At 42.2% G+C, this 17,281-nt stretch overlaps 1 protein-coding gene across 2 annotated transcripts in view; it reads right to left on the bottom strand.

The window, feature by feature from the left end:
* Nucleotides 1-5,675: 5,675 nt before the first annotated feature.
* The window catches only part of LOC107113275 (glutathione S-transferase 3-like), a 27,217-nt gene continuing 15,611 nt past the window's right edge, over nucleotides 5,676-17,281 (bottom strand). For both annotated transcript variants that reach the window (XM_015414584.1, XM_015414585.1), the window contains exons 4-7: nucleotides 11,814-11,946; nucleotides 10,658-10,799; nucleotides 8,107-8,238; nucleotides 5,676-6,497 (exon numbers count right to left, since the gene is read on the bottom strand). In XM_015414584.1, coding sequence (XP_015270070.1) covers nucleotides 6,354-6,497; nucleotides 8,107-8,238; nucleotides 10,658-10,799; nucleotides 11,814-11,946 — 551 coding nt within the window. In that variant the 3' untranslated portion in view covers nucleotides 5,676-6,353. The remainder of the gene's footprint in view (nucleotides 6,498-8,106; nucleotides 8,239-10,657; nucleotides 10,800-11,813; nucleotides 11,947-17,281) is intronic.

The raw sequence follows: 17,281 nt of genomic DNA, 5'->3' as shown, positions 1-17,281 counted from the left end.
TTAAAAAATGCTTGCTGCATAAACCCTCCCGTTCTGGGCGTGTTAAAGTTAGGGTTCCACAAGGTGGGAAAGAGAATGTTCAGATTCTGAGCAAGTGGTTATCTTGCATATTCATTCCACAATGGGGGAAAAAGTACGGGAAAAACTGGTTTAGGAAAGAACAGGAAAAAAACAAGGGAAAACTGGAACAGCACGGGGATGTTAACAAAGTTGTTTGGATACAAGAAAAAAAATGGTACCATAGCGGAATGAAAATGGAACATTAGGGAAATCTTGAAAACGAGAGCGCGTTTCTTTTATTTCCTTTATAAACTCTACACTGTAACATATTTATAGCTCTGCATAAATGTTTTTCATAACAGTATTTTTTCAGTCCCACATTTGTGCTTAAAATGACTGAAAATCAACATTAGTAATCAAGCTATGACAGTAAGCTGGAAAAGCCATTCTTGCAATTTTTGTTGTTGTTGTTGTTGAAGTTCTTATCCAGGTTCCCCCAAATGTTGGTAATTAGTACTTTTCATTGAAAATAGTAGAAAATAAATCATTGCCACTAGATGGCAGTACCCAGCTCAACTGTCATTTTGATCATACCATGAGACTTGTTTTCCTCATTCCTTAACTCAGAGAGAAAACAAACTTTTAGCCACTAGATGGCAGTAGTAAAATAATACTGATACATTTTAAGCTCGTTTCCATCTTTCCTTATGATTCTGAAAAGTCCTTAGACTAACGCAGTGATTCAGCTCTAAGACTTTATTTAAGGTTCAGAACAAGACAAACTAACCAGCTCGCAGGCTGGTTTATATGTGCAACAACCCCGCACCCAAAACACACCCACACACAAGTGATTGGCTATTTACAGTGGCTGAGAGTTCCATAGGCTTTCGGCCGGGAGCCTAGCCTGCCGATAGGCACCGGCTAGGATCCGCTTGTCCCATTGTTACTGCGAGCGAAGTTCAGCTGCTTCGCATGACCGCGTGGTGAAATGGCCACGCATGTGGTCTGGGATGGATACATTACAGATTCCATACCACCACCACCCCAACAAACCCCCAGAACAAAAACCCCACCTTCTTTTAGGTAGAGTTGCCAGATCCCTGAAGAAAAAAATGTCTTCTCCCTTTAACAGAGGCTTAGTGAGATGTTTGCCTGCCTGCCAAAAACAGGTCCAGCTGAGCTATCCCATTTCCACACAATAAGCCTCTATTAAAGGGATATTTTCTTCCAAGTCTGTTGGGACCTTTACTTTTAGCACTCGTCCAGTGCCAATACCACAAGGCATAAATGGAACACTCTGTCTGGGGGCAGTGATGCTCTGTATTCTTGGTGCTTGGGGAGCAACAATGGGAAGGCTTCTGGAGTTCTGGCCTTGCTGGTGGACTTCCTGATGGCACCTGGGTTTTGGCCACTTTGTGACACAGCGTTGGACTGGATGTGCCATTGGCCTGATCCAATATGGCTTCTCTTATGTTCTTATGTCCCATGTTCTGTATAGTGGGAGGGTAGCTAGGAAACTGGTCTTTTCTGTCGGTTGCTTGGTCCTCAGCAGCTGCCACAAAGACATGAGCAGATGCAGTAATTGAGAATGTATTGTGTGACCACCACACAGTTGGTAAAGGATTCTTATATGAAAAAATGGCAATTTTAGGAGTAGGTTTGATGCAGGGTGTATTAGGTTTACTTGTTTGACACAATAAATATATATAAAATAAATTGAAAGAGTGTGTTTGTCATGCAAACACATAGTATTCCATTGCTGGAAGACAAGGAAAGCACAAAGTCTTAAAAGATATGTACAGCAAGAGTTTACTGAGACAGCATGGGCTTCTCCTAAATAAATAAACTCTACAGGGCATGAGTGGTCCAGTGAGGGAGTTCTCAGTCTCTAAAGAAGTGAACCACCTCTGCCGCATGCACACACACACACACACACGTGTGTTAAGTGCTGTCAAGTTACTTCCAACTTACGGCAACCCTATGAATTAATGACCTCCAGAATGCCCTATCATTAACAGCTTTGCTCAGGTCTTGCAAACCTAAGGGCATGACTTCCTTTATTAAGTCCATCCATCTGTCAGGTCTTCCTCTTTTCCTGCTGCTTTCAACTTTTCCGAGTATTATTGTCTTTTCCAATGACTCTTGTCTTTTCATAATGTGACCAAAGTATATAGCCTCAGTTTAGTCATTTTAGCTTGTAGGAAAAGTTTAGTCTTGATTTGATCTAGAACCCACCTATTAAGTTTTTTGGGTGGCCCATGGTATCCATACCACACACACACAACTTTTATGTTTACAAAATGGCCTGAGAGGATGAATTCTATCATTTTGAGTCTGCCCTGTTCCACTTGCACCAGCATTTTCCGTATCAGATTTAAAATCATGACAGGACGAGGATGAGTGGACGGTATATTTGGACTTTTCTGGTAACGATATATTGTAGTTTGGGTGTTGAGATGCTACAGCTTCCTTTATAAAAAGTTGGCTTGATCCACTGTATCAAATCAGTTACAGCTATGGATTTACTGGACAAAAAGGGAATCACTTGGAAAAGTCTTCTATTTCCAGGGAGGTACACAGAACAAATCTGCATGATATTGCACATTTCCTACAGGTTTACTCACTTTGCTTCTGGATCTATTACTTTGCTTCTGCTCTACCACGTGACCTCTCTTGTCCTATGGCTCATAGCTTTGGCTGTTAGGCACAAGCACATACACACTTACCTATTACTGCAGAACTACAGAACCTTGCTTTCTAAAACCATCTTGTCCACAGCTGTTAACAATATACATGGGGCATCTTTATTTAGGACGTACCAGAGAGCAGCTCTTCCTCTACCACCACCCCTAGAAGATGCTTGGAGGCTTCTACTCAGGGCTTGATTTCAAGTCTCCTGTCCCTTAATCCTAAATGTGTGAGGGCAAGCTGTGGTTACTCAGTGGCAAGAGAATGGCAGTCTGCACATGCAGAGACTTTCTGTGACTGCACCTTCACATCATGGGACATGGTGCTACTGTAATCATTCACTTCCATGCTTTTCCTGCACAGACAGGAAAATCAGGGTAGTCATAGCCCTAGCAAGTTAGAAGAGTCTTAAAGCCCACCCAATCCAACCACCTGCTTAATGCAGAAATACAAATCTTGAGCATTCCCAACCAAGGGTTGAAGACTTCTAGCAAGAGCCAAATAACTGGCTCCATCCTCAAACAGCTCTTTCCATTACAATTAATGGGATACGTTATAATTGTTTAGATCTGCTCTAGCTTTCTGGCACAGCAGAGAACAAGTCCATTGTGCCTCTGTGTTCAAGGCAGCTGTAACAGAGAATCCTCACTGTGTGTATGTCGCCTCAGTCTTCTATTTTCTGGTTCCTTCAAACTTTCCTTATACAGCTTATCTTCCTCATCACAATAGTATAGTATCTAACAATGTGTTGTTCCTGCTTCAAGTAGTAAAATCTATTAGTATATACAATACTAAACCCAGGCAACCCACGGACAAGGTAGGGGTTCATATATTCTCATGGGATTTCCCAGAAGAACATGATTTCATAACGGCCCCAGTGAGCACTGAATATGCTCCAGTAGCAAGAATGTTGACAGAAGTTAAGCATCAATTTAAAAAACCAAGTAGCAAGGGAAATTAGCCTGCTGTGAGGTCCTGAGACTTAATGAAATCCTGGAGGGAGAGATCTGGAGCGTGTGTCAGCTTGTTGAAACTCAGTGGGGAGCAAAATGTTGGTGAATCCCTACTACAAAGCCTTGCCTGTGAGCCCACTGACTTGTAGAAAATTCTAATCAAAAGCTAAAGCCTCAGGCAGGAAGCTGTCCACATAGTGTACAAAAACAACAGAATCTTAACTTCAAAATATATGCTTGCTGGTTTGGGTGTGTGTGTGTGTGTAGGAAAATATATGTTAAGATCTCAGTACCTCAAATTTGTGTATTTGAGTGTTCTACTACTCCTGTATCTAAATATTACCTTTCAGAATTGTGCCACATGTGTAAGAATTAAAGTGTTGCAGCTCTTTGGGGAAGGAGAATTTCAATGACAAATGAACAAAGTAGATGTACATTTGCTGTAGAACATGCTTATATTCCATCTAGGTCTTAAAGCCAATAGGCTCTTCAACCAGAAAAAGACAGCAACATGACAAAAAAAGTTGTTGTTCAATATCTATTAAACACAAATGATGTTTAATTGCACTAGCTATATATTTGCACAAATCTAATGTTATATTAAAATCCAGGTCCGCTAAAAAGCGAACAGGCTTCGTATTCAGAGGAGGATCGAGAAATTTTCATCTCAGATCCAAATAAATTACACAGAAAAAGAAGAAATGCAAAATACTTTCTACCAAAGACCTATCACAGATACAAACTCTAGATCCCCTTTCTTGGACTGTATGTAAGACAGCATGTAAGACAGCAAGTGTAAGTGAAGTCATTCTTGCAAGAAAAAAAAATCTTCCATAGCATGGTAGACAGTGCCATTCTGCCGCCACAAGGTGGCTACTAACCAAACTATAAGCACCAGTCTTCCCTAAGGTCAAAAGAGAGTCACAATCCAAATTGAGTAGGTTCAGCTTACCTATGAGCAACTGAACCCATCCAGGTTTAAAAGAATCTAATACTGACAATGAAAACTAGTATTCCTTACTCTTTAGATTAATTGCAAGCCAATATTTAATAACCATTGACCAGGCTATAAGTTGTCTTCTGCCCAGTTTCCATTAACAGGGAGGATGAGGTGATACATCTAGGACATGCTAAGATCGATCTAAGGAAATCTGTCTGGATTATATCTGGGCATGTACTCAGGCTACCAAGGCCACACTGGAATAGCATACAAAAACAGTGGGGTAATTTCCCCCCGAAATGCATCTGAAATTGCAAGGACAAATTGAGTACCCATGGTGAAAAAAAAGTTTCCTCAAAATTGCAGATGTACTATGCTTTCACAGAGACCTCTTTCGCTTGCAGTGCCCAAGAGAGTGAATGTTGGAATGTAACTCTCGGATATTTATAAAACTGGACTTCTTTCATAATGTGACCTGAAGGTATTCTAATGTAATAACTCCAACCTACAACATCTAGCGAAAACTAAAACCTTAGATTTAAAAAAATTAATTACCAGGTGTTCATCAGCACAATACTGAATGATCAATGCAGTCCCACTCTGGTTACAGATACCAGAGCCATGTCGTCTACATTTAGTATGACTGGAATCAGATGAGTCCCTAGCTGTGGGGGGTGCAAAGACAACATATTCAATCTAGAGACTAAATTGTTAATGTAAAGATTAAACAAGGAAGGAGCAAGGACACAACCTTGTCTTACGCCCCTCCTGACCTCCATGGGAGCAGATAAACATCAATTTACACCATAACAGACTTTAATCTGACTAAAGACGACTAATCAAAAAAGTAACTTAATCGGTATATTTGTTCTGCATTGCTTCTCCCAGAGTCTATCCTGAAGGACTGTACTGAATGCAGATTTTAGGTCAAAGAAAGCAACATATAACCTACCCTGTTTGGTTCTAGGATCTTTCTCAGCCATATGATCAGTTGTTGACATACCCTTGAACATGCTTAATCACAAACCCAAAAGAATGTAAACTCATATATGACAATAAGGCAAACAAATATTTCATATTATGCAAATTGTTTATTACAAAGAGATAGTATTCTAGGCTGTGGCTGCAGTGCATGAAAAAGGACTGCACTCTTCAATATCACAAACCAGATTAAGCTTTATAAGAGAAGAGGATGTAGATATTTTAAGCAGCAGCTGTGGTATTGGGGTGCTTGATTCCTAAGCAATATCCATTTCTAGGAATTCATCTGCAGTCAACACATCCTTTCTATATGTTCTGTAAATCTGTCACATTCTGTGTTCACAAGTATTAGCAAGGAAGAAAAGACAGTTTTGAAACAAAGGCTGGTCTGTATTAAAACCAATCACTCCCGTTGGCAGAACATACTGCTGGGCAGAAAAGAGTTATCTGAGCTTCTCTACTAACACAGTTTATTTTATCAGCCTATCTAAAGAAAAGTGTTGCTTCGCCTGATGCAGTAAAATACACAAAAGCTGTCTTTAAAGAGGATTACGCCTAGGAGTCTAGGTCAAAAGACTCGCCTATAATCCAATACATGTTATATCTGCTGCCCTCCCTTTGCTACAGGCGACCCCTACTATCTATGTGTTAGGCCTACTTCGGCGCTCACTCATCAGCTATCTAAGTGTCAAATAACAATCACTCATCTCTAGTGTAAGAGCACACGTTTGAGGAAACAAGAGGTCCTTTCATAACAATCATGATTCATCACTGGTACTAGTAGTGTGGAACTAAGTAGCTTTCACATCATGATAGGCCTGGAAAACTCTTCTCACTGTCTCCACGTATCTGTCGTCGGGCACAGGCTTCCGCTGGCTTCCCGGCTCCAGAAACTTCTTAATGGTCGGAATGTTACTTATCTTAGCTTTAAAAGCCTAAATGAGGGGATGAGAAGAGAGAAACAAGCACACATACACACACTCTGTTTAGATCAGAAATAAAATAGCCTGCTCTTAACACAAAGTTTGCCGTTTTCCCTTCCCTCTCGCTTGAATCTACCAGTGCTTTGTACAAAGAGACCTACAGTGCTGTGACTATGCTTTGGGCTCTTTTTTAAAAAAAAACATACACATGACTAGCGTCTGACCATACCCTATGCTGACAGAGGCTACAGCCATCAGCCACTCCACAGATGTCACCCCCCCCATCACTGGCCTGATTTAAAGTTGACGCTGGCACACTAAAAGAACTTACCCATACAACTTAGCATATGCCCTGTCAGAAGTGCAATCCCACTACCTGTGTACTGTCAGCATGTCAGCCGGCCCTACTCCCCCCTGGGCCACAGATCACTGGCATTCTACTACTGCATGCATGCATGGTGACCCAAGAGTCCGGTTCAAACAAGAGGTTGGGTACATGAAAAGGGATGCTCTTCTGTCCCACCATTGTCATGTTTTGGTCAGGCCCATCCATTGGTTGATGAACTGCCCGGCAACTAGCTGCCTGAGGGTGTAATCCCCTCTTCCCAGGCACATCCTCAAGTTCCACCAACATGCTGGCTCTAGGAGTTCCGTGCTACCAGGTGAAATAATTTCCAGGTGCGCAGGAGCCTAATTTGGATCAGGACTATAACTCACTATTTGCCCCACTGGGGAAACTTATAAGTACTAATGGCCTAAACGTTGAGTTTCCCCAGTGGAACTAGCAGCTTAGGTCAGGAATTGGGGGGGGGGACACTTGAGCCCTGAAATCCTAAAGTAGGCCCTGTGCACCTGGGAGTACAGTTCCAATGGAAATCCCAGACCATGTCTGGTGACCAGAACTAAGGATGTACCCCGGAGAAGTGTACTGTGTAATTAGTCTCAGAGAGGGAGTATTTTTATCTCAGTCAGAAGACAAAGACGACGACAAAAAGACAAAGAGGAGATTGGATTTATACCCCGCCCTTCACTACCTGAAGGAGTCTCAGAGTGGCTTACAATCCCTTTCACTTCCTCTCCCTGTGAGGTAGGTGGGGCTGAGAGAGCTCTTTCAAAGAGAGCTCTTTCAAGAACTGCGCTTGAGAGAACAACTCTGAAATAACTTGTAACTGACCCAAGGTCATGACAGCAGCTGCATGTGGAGGAGTGGGGAATCAAACCCGGTTCTCCCAGATTAGAATCCGTGCACTTAACCACTACACCAAACTGGCTCTATTTTAAAACCACTACACCAAACTGGCTCTATTTTAAAAGGAATTATTGAAGTATAGTGTTAAAAGATGACAAAACGTATCAACAAATTAACTGAGATTAATAATATTCTCAGACATTTTTGTTATGTCGAGTTAAATTCCAGTATGGAATAAATGATTGCCATCGGTCAGGCAAACTATTTCTTTTTAAGTTTAACGGAAAGTTGCTAGATTGGAAAGTCGACTAGATATCTCACATACAATTTTCTAGAGTCCTCTTCCTCAGAAAGCCATTTTACTTGGGACTCTGGGAAACATTTCCCAAAGAAAGGAGCAGCATAGCTGGCCCTGTCGTTCTCTTTCCATACCTGCAAATGGGGGAACTCTGAGAGGGTGTCGCAGGCCTTTTCCTCTACCATTAGAATAGCTTCAAGGAGGTGTATGTCTGCCCAGCTGAACTGGTTGCCAACAAGAAAATCTTGCCCATGATCTTTCAGCACCTGTAATATGCCAATGTTAATGCAGTTTCAAGAAAAGTCACCATCATTGGATATTTCAACACCTTGATATCTCAAAAAGAAAAACTGCTTTTTCATCCAACATCTATGCCCAGTATAGCTTTGGGATTTCTCATTTGTTTGTTTAAAGAACAAAGGAAACTACTCAGTTTGTACAGAAACATGCACTGAAGAAGTCGGATAATTACCAATAATTATTCTGAAACAAGAATGAATGCTGGAGGGGGGCAAACCCCCCAGGAATTCAGAAAAGAAACTATTTATACTAGGCCCAGGTTAGAGACATAGCAAAATGAAGTGGGAACAATGTGGTAGAATGGACTGTACTAGTTCATGTGGTCCCCCCCCCATTTTGTCTTCACAACAACCCTGTGAGCTAGGTTAAGCTGAGAGAGAGACAGAGCAGCCCAAAGCTCAGAGTGAGGATTTTAACCCATGTCTTCAAGGTTGTAGACCAATGCTAAACCGAACTGGAACTCAGTACAAGGTTTTACAGGGTTCATTTCATGCATCCAAACATGTGCACACAGCAGGGAACCCTGGCTAATCCCATTTTCCCATGTACACAACTTTCACACATTAGGGCATGGAGATAGTTCCAGGTGGTCAGCCGTGTTGGTCTGAAGCAGAACCTTTAAGACCAACAAAGGTTTATTCAAGGTATGAGCTTTCATGTGCGTGCACACTTTGTCAAATACATTGGAAAAGAAGCTAGATTTCAAATTTATAGATACAAGCTGTTTGAAATCTAGCTTCCTTTCCAATGCATTTGACAAAGTGTGCATGCACATGAAAGCTCATACCTTGAATAAACCTTTGTTGGTCTTAAAGGTTCTGCTTCAGACCAACACGGCTGACCACCTGGAACTATCTCCATGCCCTAATGTGTGAAAGTTGTGTACATGGGAAAATGGGATTAGCCAGGGTTCCCTGCTGTGTGCACATGTTTGGATGCATGAAATGAACCCTGTAAAACCTTGTACTGAGTTCCAGTTCGGTTTAGCATTGGTCTACAACCTTGAAGACATGGGTTAAAATCCTCACTCTGAGCTTTGGGCTGCTCTGTCTCTCTCTCAGCTTAACCTAGCTCACAGGGTTGTTGTGAAGACAAAATGGGGGGGGGACCACATGAACTAGTACAGTCCATTCTACCACATTGTTCCCACTTCATTTTGCTATGTCTCTAACCTGGGCCTAGTATAAATAGTTTCTTTTCTGAATTCCTGGGGGGTTTGCCCCCCTCCAGCATTCATTCTTGTTTCAGAATAATTATTGGTAATTATCCGACTTCTTCAGTGCATGTTTCTGTACAAACTGAGTAGTTTCCTTTGTTCTTTAAACAAACAAATGAGAAATCCCAAAGCTATACTGGGCATAGATGTTGGATGAAAAAGCAGTTTTTCTTTTTGAGATATCAAGGTGTTGAAATATCCAATGATGGTGACTTTTCTTGAAACTGCATTAACATTGGCATATTACAGGTGCTGAAAGATCATGGGCAAGATTTTCTTGTTGGCAACCAGTTCAGCTGGGCAGACATACACCTCCTTGAAGCTATTCTAATGGTAGAGGAAAAGGCCTGCGACACCCTCTCAGAGTTCCCCCATTTGCAGGTATGGAAAGAGAACGACAGGGCCAGCTATGCTGCTCCTTTCTTTGGGAAATGTTTCCCAGAGTCCCAAGTAAAATGGCTTTCTGAGGAAGAGGACTCTAGAAAATTGTATGTGAGATATCTAGTCGACTTTCCAATCTAGCAACTTTCCGTTAAACTTAAAAAGAAATAGTTTGCCTGACCGATGGCAATCATTTATTCCATACTGGAATTTAACTCGACATAACAAAAATGTCTGAGAATATTATTAATCTCAGTTAATTTGTTGATACGTTTTGTCATCTTTTAAAACTATACTTCAGTAATTCCTTTTAAAATAGAGCCAGTTTGGTGTAGTGGTTAAGTGCACGGATTCTACTCTGGGAGAACCGGGTTTGATTCCCCACTCCTCCACATGCAGCTGCTGTCATGACCTTGGGTCAGTTACAAGTTATTTCAGAGTTGTTCTCTCAAGCGCAGTTCTTGAAAGAGCTCTCTTTGAGGTCAGTGATTATACCGTCGTGGTTGTCAAGGACATCGAGGTCTTTTTTGTATAGTTCTTATGTGTATTCTTGCCATCTTTTCCTAATCTCTTCTGCTTCTGTTAGGTCCCTATCGTTTTTGTCCTTTATCATGGCCAGCTTTGCATGGAACACTCCCTTGATTTCTCCAATTTTCTTGAAAAGAAAATTCATACATCTTCCTTTAATGTCAAAAATTTAAATACTCAGTTAAAACATAACCTTAAACTGTAAAGTAACTCATAACCCAAGTCTTTAAGATCTGAACTAAGAAGTTACTGACACATACCTTTTCATACACTGGAAAATATCTTTTAGTTGCTTTCTCAACAAAGGTGGCAAGTTGTTTTTTCTTATCCTCGGACGATAGAAAAGGGTACATCAAAATTAGACCCATCAGATCAGTTGTTCCTTCCACGTACATGTCAATTCTAAAGCAACATACACTGGTCAGTAACAGTCTCTGTCTTGTTGATGAAACAATTAGGCAACTTTTAAAATATATAGGGCTCTCCGGCTAAGGGTTGATATAGTCATGGAAACCATTTTAAATTACAGAGCAAGCATTTTGTAGGCACTGGCTGCCTTACAGGGACTGGCTGCCTTCCTTCATGCTATTGTAAATATTTGGGAAGAGAAAACATTTTAAAAAGCAGGGAAGGGGAAAACAAATGACAAATCAGAATGTGTCTGACATGCAGATAATTTTAGAATGTTCTTTATCAAAAGGCAAATTTTATTAGAACAGCAGACTTGGTACCAGCCTATATCTTTATCTGCTTTGCACAGCAAAAAGGCAAATTTTATTAGAACAGCAGACTTTGCACAGCAGCATTTACAACCCAGGATAACTAGTTTTCCAATGGTCAGCTGCTGTATGCAAGTAGTCTCCATGGACATCAGCATAGTTTAGACTATGCTCTACAAGCCGCCCTTTCATTTCCTGTTCACTGGCAGAACTTTTAACATGCTGGAAACCTTGCATTCCTTTTAGAACAAGGTTACAACTTCTAAACCCAAAGTGGGTTCTCCATAAACGTTTATGAGAAACAAAAGTTGATGTTCAAGGGCCAACATTGGCAGTTTTACTTTGGAAGATATCAAATGAGCACCTGGAAGCAGAAAGCATTTGGGGAGTCACTCTAACTAAACTGGTGCCTACATATTCCAAGGCTGGACAGGTGTCAGGACTCAGGACTTCTGACAGACAGTGGCCACTGCTACCACCACCACCCACCTGCACCCACCCATCTTTCCCCCACCCTCCTGTAAGCCTGCCCACCATCCATGTCCCCAGAAGCAAGCAGCGCCCAGCACCATATGTCCCATTTTATGTGGAGCCAAGAGAAATTCCTATCTGGAAAGCAGACTCATGCCCACAAGAAACAGGGGCAATAAACAGGTCCCTAACGGCAAAGCTAGATAAATGTAATCGGTTACAGTACAGGGCTTGCTCCTTCAGGTCCTTTCCATAGAGGTTGTACTTGGCTGCAATGTAGCGGAGGATGGCTCGAGACTGCACCATCTTCATCCCATCAATTTCCACCATAGGCACTTGCTGAAACAGGAGGTCCCCATCTTTTAAGAAGAGAAAAACAGAAGTCAATCATTCTGTCTAGAAATGCATTACTACCATGGGGTGGGGGTGGGGTAGATGGCCCTTTAAATAACTGAGACATGTCCTGGTGGGCCAGTACCCTGGAAGACCACTAGCAAGTCAAATAAATCCTAGGATAATGGCAGCACCACAGGATTTGCTCAGCTTGAGCCTTAGTGATCGAAATGGGTGTAAGTTAACCCACTGGCAAGCCTATATGTGCTGTCATGCCATGGTCTGAGTGGATCATGAGAGGTACCAGCTCCACTGGTTCACAGCTTGATCCAGGGTGGAGTTAACATTTCAATCTATCCCCAGTTTCTATCCTGGAACCGAAAACCAAGATAATACCATATTAAGAATATAAGAGAAGCCATGTTGGATCAGGCCAGTGGCCCATCCAGTCCAACACGCTGTGTCACACAGTGGCCAAACACCAGGGGCCATCAGGAGGTCCACCAGTGGGGCCATTATTATTTTATGTGGGCAGAGGAGAATTTCCAGGATACTGACAGGAAGAAAAGAGCATGGGATCTCTTACTATATACAAGCTCACAAAACAAAACATACATATCTTTTAGCTTAGACACACACGGAGGGATTTTTTTTTACAGGGTGCATCTAGCAAGTGTTTTCAGACAACTGGAAATAGCTCAAGAGAACTCTGCACTCGCCTCAATTACTCAGGGATGCGTCACAAGTATCAGACAAAATGGGCTCTTGGATTTCCACACAGTACAAACCATGTCTTTTATGTAACATGCTGAATGGAAGAGGCATTTAACACAAGCACACAGAAAATCCATGTCCTCTTCAAATACATTATAAATGGCTGACACTATATAAAAGCACACAACTTAATTTATACACACACACACCCCTCCTACAAAAATATATATATATATATATATTTAGATCTGCTCTGGCTTCTAAAGTTGCACCGCTGGAATGTTATCACATGCAAACCTGATTTGAGAAGAGAGCACCAAAGAAACAAAAACAAACATGTGAACATATCATGCAGTCTATCATGAGACTTTTCTCTTCCAAAACTGAAAGCTCGTCAAACATCCACTAATTTTGCTGAAGGACATTTTGTGTCCTTAAATGTAATTATATCTCTTTTTAAAAGATTAGTCTCACCATCTTCTAACATCATTGTGAATCTCATGTTATATGCAAGAAGCAATTCCCCTCACCTGTATTCTTGATGGCTGAATTATTCTAACTACTCAGGGTAGGGAATTAGGTCAAGAATCCCTTACATTTGGCATGACACTACTCACAATCTTGATCTGCACCTCTTGGTCCAGCAGATTTCCATCCCTATCAGATAGCCTGAGACATTGAACGTATCTTAACAGTAGGGCTGTCAGGCACAGCTTGGCAACTGGTGGAGTTTGGGAGGGGGCATGGGGCACCATTGATAACTGCATTACAACCCTTTCAGGGAAACCCCAGAAGTGATGTCATGACTATCTAGAAACTGCAAGAAACTATGGTAAAACCACAGAGTTTCCAGCTGTTCCTGGAGAGATGGGACATTACTTCTGGAGTTTCCCCAGAACAGATGTCATGCCATCAGCCCAACAGTGATTTTTGTTTATTTTTCTCCTGTCGACACTCCAAGCAGCGGTGGGAAGAGCATGCTGCTGGCAGGAGGTCTCCCACCATAGCAGGAGACTTGCAAACAATGATGAAAACAGCCATCATATAGTATTATGAAAATATATTTAGACTGCTGTTTTGCAGTGAGTAGTATTTCTTCAACAAGTAATAAAGATGTACGCATACTCACAACGGAATTTGCATAAACTACCATTTCACATGACCGCTTTTTCTAAGTGTGCTGCCTGAGTAACATTAGTTTACACGTCAACAATTCTAATCCGTGAAATTAACACTCAACATTCTTCCCACTTCAATGAAACAGATTCTTTCCGTGCATCACAGAGCTACACTCAGTAGGCAGCCAGCAGCTCCCTCTTGAATGGACTTGGGCTGCGGTCACACAAACTGAATAATCCACTTTCAATGCACTTTCCAACTGGATTTTGCCAGTCCACACAGTAAAAATCCAGTTGGAAAGTATACTGAAAGTGGATTGAAAGTGGATTATTTAGCGTATGTGATTGCAGCCTTGGTGTGACAAAACAAGATGCCCTTCTCTGCAACGTGTAGATTGTCAGCAAGAAGGCTGTCACTCACTCTGGTGATCACCAGCCAGCTAAGCCTCTTCTCTTGAGTTCCTTAAAGCAAGAAATAGAACATAATAGGGCCTAAATTCTTCACCCAAAGAGTGATTAACACGAGAAATTCACTGCCATAGGAAGTAGTCTACAAGCATAGACAGCTTCAAGAGGAGACTTGGATAGACATATGGGGCAGAAGTCCATCATTGGCTATTAGCCACAAGGTATATAGCTGAAACACTACGGCTGTGGTCACACAGTAAATAATCCACTTTCAATGCAATTTCGAATTGGATTTTGCCAGTTCACACAGTAAAAATACAGTTGGAAAGCACATAGAAAGAGGATTATTTAGTGTATGTGACCAAAGCCCATGTCTGGGACAGTAGAAAAGAGCAAGAGTCCAGCAGCAGATTAAAGACTAACAAAGTATATGGCAAGGCATGAGCTTCTGTGAGTCACTGCTCACATCTGTATCTGAAAAAGTGAAGAGTGACTCCTGAAAGCTCATACCTTGCTACATATTTTGTTAGTCTTTAAGGTGCTACTGGACTCTTGCTCTTTTCTACTGCTACAGACAGACTAACATGGCTACCCATCTTAATCTATGTCTGGGACAGTGATGCTCTGTATTCTTGGTGCTCGGCTGGCAACAGTGGAAGGGCTTCTGTAGTTCTGGTGGTGTTCTGCTGGTGGACCTCCTGATGGCCCCTGGGTTTTGGCCAGTGTGTAACACAAGTGCTGGACTGGATGGGCCATTTGCCTGATCCAACATGGCTTCTTTTATGTTCTTACTAGGATGGTAGACTTAGGTGTGGGTCGGTGGTTAAGTTGGGGGTGACTGGCAAGTACCCTGAAGCATCTATGGATGAAGAACTATTGCCAGGAGAGACCATCTGTCACGGCTCAGGTGGGGTGTCACCTAATGCTGCCACCACTCTGGATTTAGGTTCCCTTGAGAAGGTCCAGAGCACCCTCCCAAGACCTTCAGACCTCCCTTTTGGCCAAATAACGGGCGTGAGGACCAGGCAGAGTGAAACAAGGAAAAGGTTTATTTTATAGGAGGTCAACAACAAGGTGCAGGATAATAACAGTAAGTTATATGCCCTAATGCGTCTAAATATATACTGACCCTAGCTCACTATTCCAAGTGACACTAGACTACTCACCCTTCCCTCAGGATGAGGGTTTCTTCCTGCAGCAGCCTTCCTTCTGGCTCTGCCCTCTGGAAGAAAGAACAGCTTCTGCTCTGGCACCAGCCCTTTTGTTCCCCAGCCCTCTTCTTCCCTATTGGTCAGTTTTGGCTCCAAAACCTCTCAGGGGCTTCTGGGAGTTGTAGGCCCATCCTCACCTACTGCTAGCCAAGCTTCCTGGGCCTAGTAGGCCTCTGGTGGCACAGCCCAGATCATGACACCATCATTGGCTCAAGTGGCCTGGGGAGGGGATACCCTTGGGGCTCAGCAGCATCAACCAAGTCCTCAGTTGCTGGAGTGGCATGTTGGGGGAGGAGGTGTAACACCTACTATCATGGTTTTACCAGCAGGCTAGGGTGAACAAAGGCCGTAGTAATGCAGGACTGGGTTTGGAGCCAGGGCTGATTTGCCACAAATGATGGTGGACCACTTGCTGGCAGCATTCAAGTTAGGGTTATTTGAAAAGGAAAGAATGAAAGAAGATCCTTTGTCTTTGCCAAAACCAAATCACTAATAACTCAGCATGGAGATATTCATTACCCTAAAATAAATCCAAGACCAGCAGACATGGCAAGCTGGCCTCTCAATACTGAACACTGCTGGATCTTAGTATCAAGGACATTTGGAAAGGATACAAATCAAACAGCTGCTCATTTCCCACGCGGTCAAACATGATTAGCAATATTAAAACACATCCCAAGTCTCTAAGACACCACAAAAGAAACTTGGGCTGAAGCCAGAGATTCCTTCTAGGATGGCAACAGGCAAATGCCTGAGCATCAGAAATGCAATCCTCTCATTGCATCCCATTTCAAGATCAACTCAGCAGCCAAAAAAGAGGCTGTTGCCTTTCCTTCTGAATTAGCAAAGGTTTAAACTGAAAAATGGCAGAGAGTTTGGGTACGGAGAGGAGCAAGTCTTCCTGACTAGAGTATTGTGCTTATCGTGAAGGAGCCAAGAGCTGATTCACACATTTACCTTGAAACTGATGAGGAAATTGTCTCAACAGGTCATCAGCTGTTCACTTGCAGAATGAAAGCGCTGGTGTACTGGTGTGATCCTTCATGGGGATTAAGTGCAGTGAGATACACAAACACTTAACCTTGAGCTGCACTTGACAGTGACTGCAAATGACTGGTGAGCCACAGGTGAGGGGCAGAAGCTTGCATTGACTTGAAGTGGCCACTGCAAGCATGATGGTTGTATGAGTTGCCCCCAGTTAAAAAAGGGAAGGGACACAGGGCCAGTTCAGCCAACTAACAAATGTATTGCAAAACAGAGCACATGCAGCCTTACAGAATGTAGTCGCATCAGCACATGGCCCACTTATTATTCAAAACACTCTTAAGCTGCCTTTCCACTCAACTTAGGGCCCTGAAAGCAGTGAACCATCAAAACATTATTATTATTGTTATTATTATTGTTGTTGTTATTATTATTATTATTTAGACTTATTAATCGCCCCATCCTGACTTCCTGACTTGCGCCAGGCGATTTACAGCATGATATTAAGCCATTAGAAACAATATAAAAACATAAAATATCATAAGATTAATAACATTAAAACCAATTTTAAAAAACAAAACACATGGAGACACAGGCACATGGCAGGAAAGAAAAGTCAGTGAGGAAATGGCCAAACAAAACCAAAAAAGGTCTTCACCTTCACGACTGAGTCAGAATGGGCCCTTTACTGCAGCAGTGCTTACCACTTTGCTGACCATTTTGTAGCAGAGTTGTAGGGATCTGTCAAATGGAAACCCAGGTGTGTGTTGATGAACACCAAACAGTGGCTATCCATACCCATCCACACAGTCATGAGTGCCTCTTGCTGCAGTGGTGACGGTCCACTGTATGCTGTTTGTAAGGATGCCCCAGAGCTACAAAGGAGTACATTACACCTCTGCTTCAAAAGCAAAGGTCAACAAACC

The sequence above is a fragment of the Gekko japonicus genome, unplaced genomic scaffold, assembly GCF_001447785.1.
Source record: "Gekko japonicus isolate JY-2015 unplaced genomic scaffold, Gekko_japonicus_V1.1 scaffold671, whole genome shotgun sequence".
NCBI classification, from domain to species: domain Eukaryota; kingdom Metazoa; phylum Chordata; class Lepidosauria; order Squamata; family Gekkonidae; genus Gekko; species Gekko japonicus.
The sequence above is the reverse complement of the archived record's forward strand: the minus strand, read 5'-3'. Positions and strand labels throughout refer to the sequence as shown.